This window comes from Eupeodes corollae, chromosome 1 (assembly GCF_945859685.1).
Source record: "Eupeodes corollae chromosome 1, idEupCoro1.1, whole genome shotgun sequence".
NCBI classification, from domain to species: domain Eukaryota; kingdom Metazoa; phylum Arthropoda; class Insecta; order Diptera; family Syrphidae; genus Eupeodes; species Eupeodes corollae.
The window spans coordinates 132,992,829-133,007,557 of NC_079147.1; the positions used below are offsets into that span (position 1 = coordinate 132,992,829).

General features: G+C 33.0%; 1 protein-coding gene across 1 annotated transcript; it reads left to right on the forward strand.

The window, feature by feature from the left end:
- The first annotated feature begins 745 nt into the window (after positions 1–745).
- Positions 746–12,970, forward strand: LOC129940538 (homeobox protein B-H1). Its single transcript, XM_056048914.1, has 2 exons — positions 746–1,732; positions 12,402–12,970. The coding sequence occupies exons 1-2, from the start codon at positions 1,093–1,095 to the stop codon at positions 12,800–12,802; spliced, it is 1,041 nt and encodes a 346-aa protein (XP_055904889.1). The 5' UTR covers positions 746–1,092; the 3' UTR covers positions 12,803–12,970.
- Positions 12,971–14,729: the final 1,759 nt, after the last annotated feature.

Sequence of the window (14,729 nt, forward strand, 5' to 3'; positions counted from 1 at the left end):
ACCTTATTGTTTATAGGAAAGTTTCATCACCACAGAATGTCGTTGACTTTCCAGTAAATTTAAACCATTCATTGAATGAAATACTATACACCTTTTAGCTTTGCTTGCTTTTCAACTAAGAGACATCACTATCAACTGCATCATGAAAGACAATAATTTAATGTTATGAATGCAGCAAGATATATAATTCACCTGATGTACACTGTACAAAGGTACGCAAGTAAAGGCCTATGGTATGATTACTTAAACTTAATCTTTGCAGTAGGTACTGCCTTTATGAACATCATAACATGTTTTAAACGCAAGGAAGCGAATTTCTAAAGTTCTGATGGACTACCTTCCTTAGTGTATATTAAGGCATGAAATGACATTTGTTTCATTTTCACAAGATCTTGGTATTTAATGCATAGTTATAACTAATAGTATATCAAAAGCTTAAGGACTCTATTTCCAGTTCAAATTAATTACCCAACGAAGTGGTATCTTAACAAAGTTAATTTCGTTGCAATTTCACAGAAATTCATTCAATTAAAAGGCCACCTTGCAATCTAATGATTTTTATAAATGGCGAGGCACTGGCACGGCGCGACGAGACTACGAAGTGAAGTTAATTCCTCTACACTTTGAATTAAGGTAAATAATAAGACAAATAGTTTAAGTAAAGTGCAAAAGAGTATGAAAAGAAAGACATTTCATTAAGGAAGAGATTATATTGAGTGCGTGAAACATTAAAAGTGATATCAATATCACATACGAATAAGTATATGCGGCTGGAGTGTCCATTACACTTTATATCCGAATGATGAACCCGTCGGTCGTCGTCGCTATTGCAGTTCTGGCTTTTGTTTGAAATTTGTCTTGCTTGGATTTATGTTTCGTATGGATACGCGCCGGTACTTCTTGATGAAAACTACTTCATCTATAAAAATCCTTTACTCATATACATATGCGATATGTAAATTACAATTTGAATGGTATTTTCTTTCTTTCTTATTTGCAGAATCTGGAACAAGTGTTGACCGCAATTAAAAAATCTAAGCCGCATCAGTCTGCATGAACCAGTGATCAGTATAAGACATCAGAATTATTATAATGCTGCAGAATCCATCAAAATACCATCCGAATCCTCTATCGCACTTTTTGGCATTACACAATCCTAGTACGACAGTGCAACATGCCCACCATCACCAGCAACATCATCACCCACACATGACCCACAATCAGCACGTAATAAGCAATTCACCGCACTTGGATAGCAATACTTCCTTGGATGTGGGTAAATCCTTTACCATAGCGGCTATATTGGGATTACAGAAGAGTGCCATTGACAATAATCGAAAGGACTACAACAGCGTAATGAATTTATCAATAAGCAATACCAATCATACCAATCACCTGCAAGATAAAAATGTTCATTCGGATAACATTACAGATGCTCAATTAAATAGCAGTGCAAGTGTAAATAAATACGAGTGTGATACTATGAATTCGGTGAATAGTAGTGTAGTTAATAGATACTTACCATCATCAGCAAATGAAGCTGTGCAAAATGTAGGACATATGCGGCTGAATGCTTTTGGCCATCATGCAGCAGCTGCGGCAGCAGCTTCTGTAGCAGCCGCCGCTGCTGTCGCTAATGCTCCATCCGCCCTCCAAAGCCTCCAACAGCTGCATCAACATCATGCTCAGCAACAAGTTAATATAGGATTCCAAAGAGAGAAGATGAAAAGCGGTAAGATGCGTTTAACAAAAATGTATTTAGGTTTAAAAATTCAGTTCTATATTCTCTCATATTTGTTGAGTATATTTTTCTAGATCAAAATTCAATTTAAATTTATCTCTTTTTGACTTTATTATGTTTGCATTTGGATTTTAAAAAACAATCATCATTTTCAACGTAATCTTAAATCTTTTTTTTTTAATTTACGTTTAAATATTCCAGTAAGTAAGACGATGGTTGATAGCATAACCTTTCATTTTATTTTTCATCACTGAAAACTATGAAAAGCTTTGGTTAATAAATTAATGGCTACACCACAACCACGCGTTAGATCAGTCAGGTTTTTGACAGCTTTGACATGCTTTTTACCGACTTAACAACAATTTACAATATCTTATGTCATAAAACGCGACCTAAGAATATGCAAAACGTAAATTAGCTTTAAACCTCGGGCGTTGAGAAAAAAGTTTACTGACATTTTTTTTTGATTCACATATATAAAAATAAATTGGGTGGCGCAACAGTCAATGAAGAACCAGGGCCTAGTGACTTACAACTCTCAACCATTCCTATGTGCGTTGTCAGAGATGGAAGGGACCTACAGTTTATATACCGAATCCGAACTAACTTAATCTAAAGCTTTTGTTTACATTTTAGATTTCCTTATAAGAGTCCACTTTTCAATGCGTCAAAGTCGGAACAACCGAAAGTGTGGTTGTGGTTTATGTAGCTATAACAGTTTTATAAATAAAAATATTTTTTTTTTAATTTTACTGAAACAAAATATTTGCTTCTATCACAAGACATTTTTGTTTGACATACATATGTACATACATAGTAGTACCCGTGGCATGATGGTTAGTGCGTTGGACTGTCATGCAAGGGGTCTTGGGTTCAATCCCTGCCTGTGCCACCTTAATTTAAAAAAAAAAAATTAATTTTCGCGGGTACTGCCTCTTGCGAGGAATTGACAAATCCTTCAAGAGTAATTCTTGTCATGAAAAAGTGCTTTCTCAAACTAGCCGTTCGGATTCGGCATAAAATTGTAGGTCCCCTCCATTCCTGACAACATTACTCGCACACAGGAATGGTTGAGAGTTGTAAGTCACTAGGCCCTGGTTCACAACGGACTGTTGCGCCACCCCATTTGATTTTTGATTTTGACATATGTACATACATACATAATACATATGTATGTATGTACATATATATTCTGCAAGTCAGCTTGATCTTGTGTAGGTTACACATTAAGATCCTTACGCAAAACTCGTCATAAGTTGATCTAAGTGATGTACATTTCTTGAGAAAGCCGCCGCACAGTGGTCCGTTTTAACTTTTTTTTTCCAAAAATCATATTTCCTAAACTAATAAAGATATTGCTTAATTTTTTCTATCTTGAAGGAAATTTTCAAGGCTATAAAGATTGTGACATTAAAAAAACTGTTTACAGTGTGTTTCAGAAATGTGTGTTAAAATAATAAGTTTTAACACAGGTGATAAACATAACGGTATTTTAATATGCAATCGTCAAAATCAATTTTTTAAGTAATCTAAGCGAATTAAAATAGTAGAGCAAAAAGAGAAAGGACCAATTCGAGTGTAAAAGTGGGAAAAAAGTATTTTTTTTTATTTCAGGCATTTATTTTATTTTCCAGTATTCAAGAATACATAATGTATTTTGGTGCTATATCAAAAGTAAAACAGTGTAAAAAGAAATAAAGATAAAACAAATTAATATATAAACACTAAATTTCTTGAAAACTATCATCTAAGTTCGGAGAAAGTGTAAAAAACTCATCATTTCTGGAGAGTATCATCCTTTCAGATCTTGTTGGCTTCTCACATGCCTTAAGAAAGAAATAAGTGGATCCGAAGAGGTTGCTAGCATGTTAAATAGGTCCACATTCTGACGATTCCTTGAAACTTTACACGTATTCTGATATCGATATTTATTGTAGTCTTTATTTTTGCATTCCTGGGCTTCTTCTGACAGTTCTCCAAGTGATAGTGATTGACATTCAATGATATTATGACTATGAACCAATATTTTGTGTAAAGTAGGTGTGAGTGGTTTTACAGGATACTTTTGTTTTAAAAGCTCGGCCGTTTTCTTAGTGTACTGCCCAAATTCAACTGCATTCACTACTCCTCTACAATTCAAAACGTTCATTATTACTTTGAGCCTCATTATAACTTCTCCATTGACTCTAGATATTCGAGAGGTGGCATCCGACTGTTGAAAAAATCTTCTTGCTTTGGTTTATCCACTTGATTCATCTGTGTTGAAGTTCTTGTGTGTCCTTTTGCATATCGGATATGAAAAAATAATGTTTCATCTTTTTATACCTAAGAGTAAATACCTGCACTCAAGACTCTTTAATCCTTATATTAATTATAATTAAAGACACCCCAATAAAACTACCTGGCTGTGTACCTTTATACTATCATATTCCAAAATTGTTTTATCCTTAAATCTTATCAATAAATTCTTAATCCTTATCAATAAAAGTACCTGATCATAATTCAATCGTACCCGAAAAATAATGCATTATTTAAAATTTTATTACAGGATTTAAAAAATTAGCTCTAAAACTCTTGAAAATCTTAGGTAATAAAGAAAAATATAAATGATTTTTTTAAATCCACCACACACAAAACAAAGAAATCCATAAAAAAAGAGAGAAACAAAATGACTGACTTCATCGATTCAAATCTCCCTAGCTCAGTTCAATGCAAAATGACGCATCTGATCTTTGGGATTTATGTTAAGAAATATATAAGGATTCGGAATCAGTTGAGATCTTAGCACCACTTGTTGAATCTTTTTTTTCTATACAATTTGACGTCAAAAAAATGTGCAAAAAGTAGTGTTTCCAAAAACATTAAATTAATCAATTAATTTTTTTTTTAAGCTTCGATCTAATTAAAGGCAATGCATATTATGAAAACAAAAACGAAAAGCGTTTCGAAACCCTTTTTCTAGTTTTTACATTAAAGAATTGTCATCATAAAAAATCTTCAACTTTAGCCTGCTCTATAAAGCACACCAATAACCCAAATTGAATAATTTTTTCGATTACTGAAGCTTCAAATATTTGTTAATCCAGTGAACTAAAAAGTTTTGCATTATGGACCCACTAGAAAAATGAATGTTGCAAGCAGTTTTGCATAAACGGCCCACTGTGCGCCGTTGAATTGACTGATTTTAATCATTTTCGATGGATGGCTGAACGACAGCAATATGCGTTTACAAAACTTCCATTAACCCGTTATCTCACTGACTCGGCAAAATTACACAACGAATATATAGGATCAAAATTTTGCACTAAACTTTTGATTGTATGTCTACAGAGCAAGAATTACGACAGAAAATTAAATTTAACGAACTTATAGTTGCGGTCACTAACTTCGAATTTCGGTAGAAAATTTTTGCAAACGTTGATCGTTCGTGTATCTTAGCATGGTAAGAAAGTGATGAGTGTACTGAAAAAATTGGCAATGACAGTTTGATGATTAGCAACGACTAACGTTCACAAGTTTAATCAAAATTTGTCAAGTTCTTGTTAGAAAACCCGATATTTTAAAATCGAGTAAAAATAAAATTGGGTTGAATCGATTGCGTTTTTGATTTTAGAACAAAATCTGATAAAACTGCATTGACATATATTTTTTTCGCGCTTCCAACCAAATAGAATTCACCTTAAACCATAGAACTCAACTCAGTGGTTTGTTTTCTTAACTCTTATATAAAAGAAGCCATTGCGTTATTGCTTGTTAATGTTGTTATTAACAATGCTAAAATAACACAATGTGTTGATGTTTTAGAGCTGATCGGTAGTTAATTTGCATATATTTTAAAAATTCCCGTTTTTTTTTTTATATTCACAAGCACTCAAGGGGTTATTAGTACCCTTTATATGTTTATATTTAAACACAGTGCGAGCGTTAGGAAAATAGGGAAGGATTTAAAAGGAGATACCGGTGCACCTTGGTCTTAAAGTTGTGAACATCAAAATGGGAGGGAAAAACAGAGTTGGCTAAAGCATTCCACATCGTCGATGTGCGATTTAAGAAAGAATCTCTGTACTTGACAGTACGCCAAAAATTGAGCTCAAGGGTAAACTGATGAGCATTCCTAGAAGTGCGAGTATTACGGCTGAATTGTTTAAGGGGTGAAATGCAACTGGCTAATTTGACAGAACATTGTTTGTAAAAATATCTATAAAATAACGAAAGACATGAAACATTGCGACGGTGTTCTAGCGATGTAAATGTTTCGATTAAAGTTCTGTCGCTTATCATTTTTAAAGCCCTTATTTGAGTTCTATCCAAGAGATTTAAACTTGTTTTGGGGGCACCTGCCCAGATATGCGAATTATATTCAACCTTTGGACGAATAAAAACTTTGTAGATTATAGCCAGATCAGAAGGGGTGAAAAATTTCTTGCATCTTCGGAGAAATCCTAAGCACCTGGCAGCATTTTTGGCGATATCGAATATGTGATCATTCCATAAGAGGTGATCTGTGGTATTCATACCGAGTACTGAAAGTTGATTAGTTTCCTGGATGCAAGTGCCACCCATGGATAGCGGCGTCGGGGGTGGGTTACGCTCTAACGACAGGAGACAGCATTGAGTTTTCGAAGCATTAAATTTTACACGATTTTTGAATCCCCATTGGACAATGCTGTCAAGATCAGAATTTAATGAGCTTATCATACACTGCCGTTTAAATTCCACATCCGAAGGACAAGGATGTGAATCTAGAAACGAATATGAAAAGCTGAGGGTACTGTCGTCGGCGAAACAGTTTAATGGATTAGAAGTGACAGACAAAAGATCGTTTATGAATATAAGGAAGAGAGTCGGAGACAAAACGGAGCTCTGGGGTACACCAGCATTTATTTTATGAATTTCAGACTTGAAACCATCCAATACAACTTGTATTGAACGGTTAGAAAGGTAATTTCTAATCCAACGAAGAAGAGATTCATCAATACCAAAAGCACGCATTTTCGATAAGAGAGCTTGGTGCCAAACTCTATCAAATGCTTTTGAAATATCAAGTGCAATAATCTTACTTTCTCTGTTGTCTGTAAAAATGGGTCCGAAAAATACTCTTAAGTCGATTGCATCTTTGCATCCATATGTTATACATAATTCTGAATGTTGCTTTTGTAAGGCCAATTCTTGAATGCGCTTGCGTTGTACAGGCGCTCTATTATTCCATTCATATTGATAGAAGAAAAAGAATTGAACGTAGATAATAAAGATTTTTCCCCTAGCGTGATAGACTTTTTTAACTTCCATACACTCAAAGGCTTTCCTTGATAAATCTGGCATCTTCTTCTGGTCACAGAGGGTATATGCAGCTTTAAATTTAATTTTGCTATAAATAGTTGAAATTATGGTAGTTTTAAGTTTAGATTTAAGTTAATATTGTAAACACTTAACGTTAGCATTTAACATAGTTAATAAATACAATTCAAATTTTTTATTAAAATTTGGACATGTTATTTGTATTATTTTTTGTAATATGAAAAAAGGTGGTACCCGTGGCTTGATGGTAAGTGCGTTGGACTGTCACGCCAGAGGCCTTAGGTGAAATCCCTGCCTGTGCCATCCAAAGTTTTTTCACGGGTACTGCGAGGAATTGAAAAATTCTCCAAGAGTAATTCTTGCCATAAAAAGTGCTTTCTCAAATAAGCCGCTCGGATTCGGCTTAGAAAATAGTAGGTCCCCTCCATTCTTGACAACATTACTCTCACACAGAAATGGTTGAAAGTTGTAAGTCACTAGGCCCTAGTTCTCAAAGGACTGTTACATTGCACCACCTTATTTATTTTGTTTTAATATGCATATGTTTTAGTATACAAATTTAACAACAATTTAAAATGAATAAGATGGACAAACAGTCCGTAGAGACAAGGGCCTTATGACTTACAACCATTATTTTTCACTCGAGTTTTTCAATAAATAAATTATTATGAAACCAAGTAGATTCATTTGATATTGCACAAACACATATAAATATAAACGGAAAAAAGAATTATCTAATGTTCTATACACTCCCTTGAATAATAACATATTATGTACCTATGATAATTCATAAGCGTCTGAAATAATAAAAACAAAAATAATATAAATAGCAGCTACTTTTTATTTTCTCTTTCTCATTTTCTTCTTCCTAGTTATTTGTATCTCTCTCACATTTGTACATGAATTGTTCCTATTATAATGAACAACTGCATAAACAATGGCACCAAACTAATTGATCTGTCAAAAAAGTAGGGTTGGGTTCGAAGTCCTGTATGGATCATAATACTGTATTTAAAATACTGTATCTCAAAATACTGTATTTCAAATATGTTTGTATAAAATACTGTATGATCAAAATACTCTTGCTCAAAATTCTGTATCTTGAAATTCTGTACACCAAAATTCTGTATTAGAAATGCTGTAAATAGGCTGACAAATAAAAATCGTTTTGATAATGTAAAAAAGTGCGCACTTAATTTTAAAAACAGATTCCTTTTATAATAGAGTAAGAGCATTCTGTTTTTTTACTTGTTTGGAGTTTCAATAAATGAAAAAATGTACATTCGAAAACCGAGTTCTGCTTTTGTTGTTCTCTATAATGGAAGCTTAAGAGCGGAATTTTGCAAAAATACAGTACTTTTAGATAATATTTTACTTATACAGCATTTTAAGAAGAAGAATTTTGAGATACAGTATTATTAGATACAGTTTTTTGACAACATAGCATTTTGAGATACAGTATATTAACCATACAGTATTATGAATATACAGTATCATACAGTATGATACAGAATTTTAACCATAAAGTATTTCAAAATACAGCATTTCGAACCGCTCCACCTCCAGTATTATGAAATTCAGTATTTTGACAATAGAATATTTTGAGACACAATATTTTAAATGTAAAGTATTTTGAAATACAGAATATTAACCATAAAGTATTGGGACCATACAGTATCGCACTGTATCATACAGAATTTTGACCATATAGTATTTTAAAATACAGCATTTCGACCCGCTCCCATCCAGTTTTCAGAGTAAATCGCTTTTAATGCCCAGGAAAAATGGTAATTAAATCCTGCTTCTAAATTCAGACCAATAAAAATAATTTTTATAGAAGTTCCTTTGATAGCTATGCCCTAGTTTTCTTTGAATTTTATAAAGTTACCGAGACCATTTTTAATATTTGGGCAAAACTTTGAAAACTGATCTAGTTGATTTATAAGAATCAACGACCTCAATATTGTTATTCAAAGACCATTGTTTGGCTGTTTTGCTGGTGTACTTTGGGTCATTATCCTGCTGGAAGACCCATTGGAGCAGCATTTCAAATTCAGCATATTGCAGCATCACGTTCTTTAATATTTCTACGTAGGAATACTGGTCCATTATATTTTAAATCCAATATATTGGACCAACTCCATAGTAGAAAAGCATCCCCATACCATGATACTCAAGCCTCCATGCTTGATCGTTTTCGTTGTATACCCCTCGCGCAAATTTTAACCGTTTAGCTATGTGTATTTTTTTTTTTCAAAAGCGGGACTTTTCGTGGACTGTGAGCGTTCAAATTGTGATGACTCAATCGTCTTCTCACAGTATGAACAACGCACGTTAAATCCATTTTGCTTACTATTTCCGTAACTGCTGCGAGAGGATGTACGAGTATCTTCGAAAAGCGAATAATTTGTTTTGTCATTGATGGTGTCAGATTTTTTTCCGCAAAAATCTTGAACTTTAAAACAAATTCTTATGAATGACTTACTTGTAATTGGGAAAATATTTTTTAAAGCAAAAAAACAATTTTTTAGACAGATATTTCGATTGCTGCTATTATGTTGCTCTCTTAAGACCCTTTGAACACACTAAAAAGAAGAACAATGAGAGAAAATTAATACATAGTTAGATTACGCTCGCAACGGTTCTTCGCAAGCTATGAGTAAACCTCACATAAGAGTTAATGAAAAAAATGACACAAAATAATAAAAACAAAAACTTAATTTTATTTTATTTCATTGCAATTATTTTGCTCGCCACTGTTAGTGATGTGTACATTTTCCAAAAAAGTATTAAAATCTTCTTTTCTAACCAAAGCAACTAACTTAACTTAGCTATCTTCTCTTCTTAACTCTAACTATCTTTTTCTCCTTTTTTCTTCTTCTAATTCTCTTATTTCTTTGTTAGTTAGTTAGTTTTAAAAACTTTATGTAAACAAAAAAAAAAGCTTTGATTTACAATTTACAATTTTAACCTTAAGTTTAATATGGCTTGGCCAATGGCCGTCTACCAGATTGACATTTTTTTTTAAGTTTTATATGTATAAATATTTAACATTGTAGTTTTTGTTTTTTTTTTTATTTTAGAAGCCTCCTTCGATAATACGCTTTCTATAGCACAGTGCGCTTGATGTGTATTTATATAAAATCTCCCAGCTTACTTTTCCATTCAAAACTTCCATGGTGTTGTTCCAATCCATTTAGGCCACCCCAAAATATCTCACTCGAAACTCTTTTAAGATGGGACACCTGGCAATAAAGTGAAATGTATCTTCCCTTTCCTTCAGATTACATAGGCCACATAAAATCGGCAGATCAGGTCGATGAGGAATGAAATTTAAATTTAATAATTCTCCTCGTACTTTGAATATAATGTTTATCATATGCAGAGGGTAATGGTTAAGGAAGTATGTGTTTTCTCGTAGGTCTGTACTGAGTTGACTGTAGATCATTCTATATTGTAAGGTTTGTGCTTCTTGTAGATATTTTGCATATGTGGTGTTGCTGACTTTTTCTAATATCGCTGTAAATACTCTTCGCAAGTCCGTTACACTAATATCAGGTAAACAGCGGAAGTTTTCTCCTAGACTATTCGCCAACTCCTCCCACTCTTTGACTAGAGCTCCCCTAGAAGATAGCAGCTTCTTAAGAACTTTTTTTGGCAATCTAGTATTATCCATCTCCATCACCTTCAAATTATATTCAAAATGCAGCTTTAGTGTGCTTAAAAACATTGGCGGTTCAGTAGTTTCCAAATGCAACATATAATTAGGTGTGCAGTTAGGTAGCCGAAAAATGCGTTTTAAGAAATACCTGAGGAATCTTTTCACCTCTTCGAATTGGTTGTACCCCCAAACCTGAGCACCGTAGAGCATTATAGAAGCTGCGGTGGCATGAAAAATTTTAATCTTTGCCCTGTGTCCGATGAATTTATTTTCAATACAACGGGCCCACACTGAAGATACAACTCTCTTGCTTCCGCTAGTTTCAACTGGAAATGTTTTTTCATGTTGAGATTTGCCGTGATTAATACGCCTAAGTATTTATATTCTCGAACGATTACAACACTGTATCCCATATAAGTCCACTTTTCATTACTCGCATATCTACCACCACCATCCCTGAATATCATCATTTTGGACTTCTCTTCAGATGATTCATCGTTCGCTGCATTCCTTCAACACTAACAGATAAAAATACAATATCATCCGCAAAAATGAGCCCTGGTATCTGTGTATTTGCAAACTGGATGCCTCCGCCAACTTCTTCCACGATATCGTTTATAAAGAGATTAAACAGTAACGTACTCAGGATACATCCTTGCTTTACTCCCATTTCAGCTGGAAACTCTACAGAAACAGATTCCCCATCCCACACGTAGGCTACATTCTTTTCATACATCGCTTTCAGTAAGGTAACAATTTTACCTGATATCCCCAATTTATAGAGCTTATAAAAAAGTGCTTCTTTGTTTTCAAGTAAAATAATATTTTATCGATAAATTTTGTTTTTCCTTTTCCTTTTTCTTTAATTTTATTTTATATTATTTTCTTTTGTATTTTGAAATTTGAATTGTTAAGTTAAGTCACATGCTCTCACAAATTTATAAGATACCTGTTATCTTACTGTGTAAGCTTTAAAAATAAATAAACTGAAACCAGCGTTCTGGTACTTACATTGTATTATGTATATGATAACTTGTTAGTTCTATGAAAATTTGCTAGGTAAAGCATTTATTCTCGTTTAAGCATGTGGTTCAATGTTTTTTTCTCGTAGTGGGCCAAAGAACAATTGGAATTAGAGTTGGGCGTAAGATCGAAAGAATTCAAATACGTACCAGCTGATAGCTTATTACTAGAACTAGTATTCTGGAGACAAGTCTAAAAACCGCAGGAGATCAGAGATATGATTCATTGGACCCTTTGATTTTTGTATGTACATGAAAAGTGGTTTTCTATTTATATTTTATAGTTTAAATTTTCCAAAAAACAGATTTAACTGGCAACAGCTAAGCAACTACTATATTTCTCCTTGTTAAAATTTAATACAATTTGTTACCGAGTTTTATTTTATTAATTAATTATTCACCTTTATAAGAAATACGTAATAGCACTTTTCATTGAAAAAGTTTTTCTTGAGGATCTATCAATTCCTCGTTAAAAGCAGTAGTCATAAAACAAATCTTTTGCCGTATAGCTTAAATTCAAAAATATTACCCTACAATATGATTGATATTTTGGTTATGTGCTATGTACCTATGTATATGTCGATACTATATCCAATAATTCTTGAAACAAGTGCATTAAATCATTCCGTCCTTACTTAGAAGCTTTTTTTAAAACACTTCAATTTCGTTTTCCTTTCAGAAACCATTGGCAAGAAGTCCACGTTAAAAAACAAGCGAGTGCGCACAATATTCACACCCGAACAATTAGAAAGACTAGAGGCTGAATTCGAACGACAACAGTACATGGTGGGGCCAGAACGACTGTATTTGGCGCATACCCTTCAATTGACTGAAGCCCAAGTGAAAGTATGGTTTCAAAATAGAAGGATAAAATGGAGAAAACACCATTTAGAAATCACTCAACAACGTTTGGCGCTCCTTCGGCAGACACAAATGCCACCGGGAAACGAGGATGAAATCAAAAATAATTGCGAGGAAATAAGACAAATAGGAGGCAATCGACAACCATCTGAATCTGATCTTTCCGTATGCAATGATTCCATGGACGGTGAAAGTGTTGCTGAGGGAGATGATTCATAAGTGAAGAAGCTTATGCATGCAGGCCATAATTATACTCTTAATAAAAGCATTTAAAGGCTATGATAAGCACAATTTCAAATAAGCACAGGGTGTAATTTAAATTTTAAATAGAGAAACAAAAAAAATATTACTTGTACATAATATGAATGATATAAATTGTAAGTTGTAATTTTAATGACTAGGATATTAATATACTTAACAAACAATTTGCTGACTTTTTGTTCTTGTTATTTTGTAAAACCAGAAATTTACCCAAATCAAAAACAAAAAAATAAGCCGGTTTTCGGACAAAAATATAGTTTGTATTTCCATATGTGACAGTGTCCGAGAAAAGGGAGTACAGGGTTATTGAAAAGCTTGGTTTGAGATTTACGAAATACAGTGACTAATTAAAAACAAGAATTGTGCTGTTGTAAGTATAAAAAAGAGCTAGTGTATCCTTCTAAAAACCTGTAGATATATGAACATAACCTAGTTAATACAGCAATTAGCTGTACATTACTTTTCTTTAAAGTTTTAGAAAACAAAAAAATGAATTTATTTTAAAATTGTTTTTCTTTTTGATAGATAGATAGATAGAGGCTCCCTGAAATTACGCCATAGGAAATTACGCCAAAAAAATAAAATGGAAAAAACGCCAAAAATTCTCCATACAATTTTTTGGCTTTTTTTCCTAGGAAAAAGAACCCAAAGAGTTTGGTGTTAATTCCGGATTTTTTGGCTATTTTTTCCGAAAATTTCTTGGCGTTTTTTCCTTTTAGAATAATGAAAAAAGGCCAAACAATTTTTGTTTGGAAAAAACAAAAAAGGAAAAAAACGACCAAAAATAAACTTTTTAGTTTTTTTTTCCAAATCTTAAAGCAAAAAACGCCACAAAACAAACTTTTTGGCATTTTTTTCCTAATCAAAGCCAGAAAATTAACCGTTTATTCTTTCAAATCAAAAACAAAAAAGTACATGTTTGTCGAATGAATGGTATACAAAATTATATAACGGCAAATAACAGTATTTTACATGTTTTTCACGAATTTTGAAGAGCATATTTTGTTAAATTTTTTAACGTGATCAGTAGTGATTGGTAGTTTGTTGTTTCCATACCGTTAGTAGAAGAGCATTTTGATAAAGCGATGGACAAAATGGAAAGTTTTGATTATGAAATTATAAGTGGTAAACAAAAAAATAGCAAACTTTTGTAACAGAACAAAAACAAATACACAAAAAAAAAAATGTGTGTATAAAAAAGATGTTCTTTACATTTGTTATATTTATTAACAATTGTGGTGCTAAAATGAAAGTAAAAAGTGATGGATTGTGTGTAAAAGCAAAGAACTTCATTGACCAATGTCTGTGTTGTCGGGAAAATGTGGCAGATGTCCTTCAGGTTTACATTTAATACCTATACAAAAATTGACAAATTGAAATAAACAAAGTTATAAGAAAATGTGTTCTACAAAACAAATGCACAAGTACCTATGATATAATCAACGGCGGGGGAGGCAGCGCGTACGCGTCGCGTTCGCCGTTGCGGCGCGCCGCTCCATGTTACGTCGTACGTTCAGATTCTTTTATAGACTTTTTGGGCTTTAATTCCAAATTAATTTTGGAAATTAATCCAGAAAAAGCTCTGTTCATTCTTTAAAGGCTTAATTTCCAATACTAATTTGGAAATTACACCAAAAAGTTCTTATTTTTTTGGCGTTTTTTCCATTTTAGTATTTTGGCTCTTTTTCCAAAAGTTTGGCGTAATTTCCACACTTTTTGGCGTATTTTCCTTTTTGTTTTTGGGCGCTTTTTCCTATTTTTTTTACGCCAAAATTGTTTGGGCTTTTTTTCCAAAACAGTTTTTGGCGTAATTTCCTATGGCGTAATTTCAGGGAGCCATAGATAGATAATTGGATTTTATTGAATCAACATTTGAATTTAACAA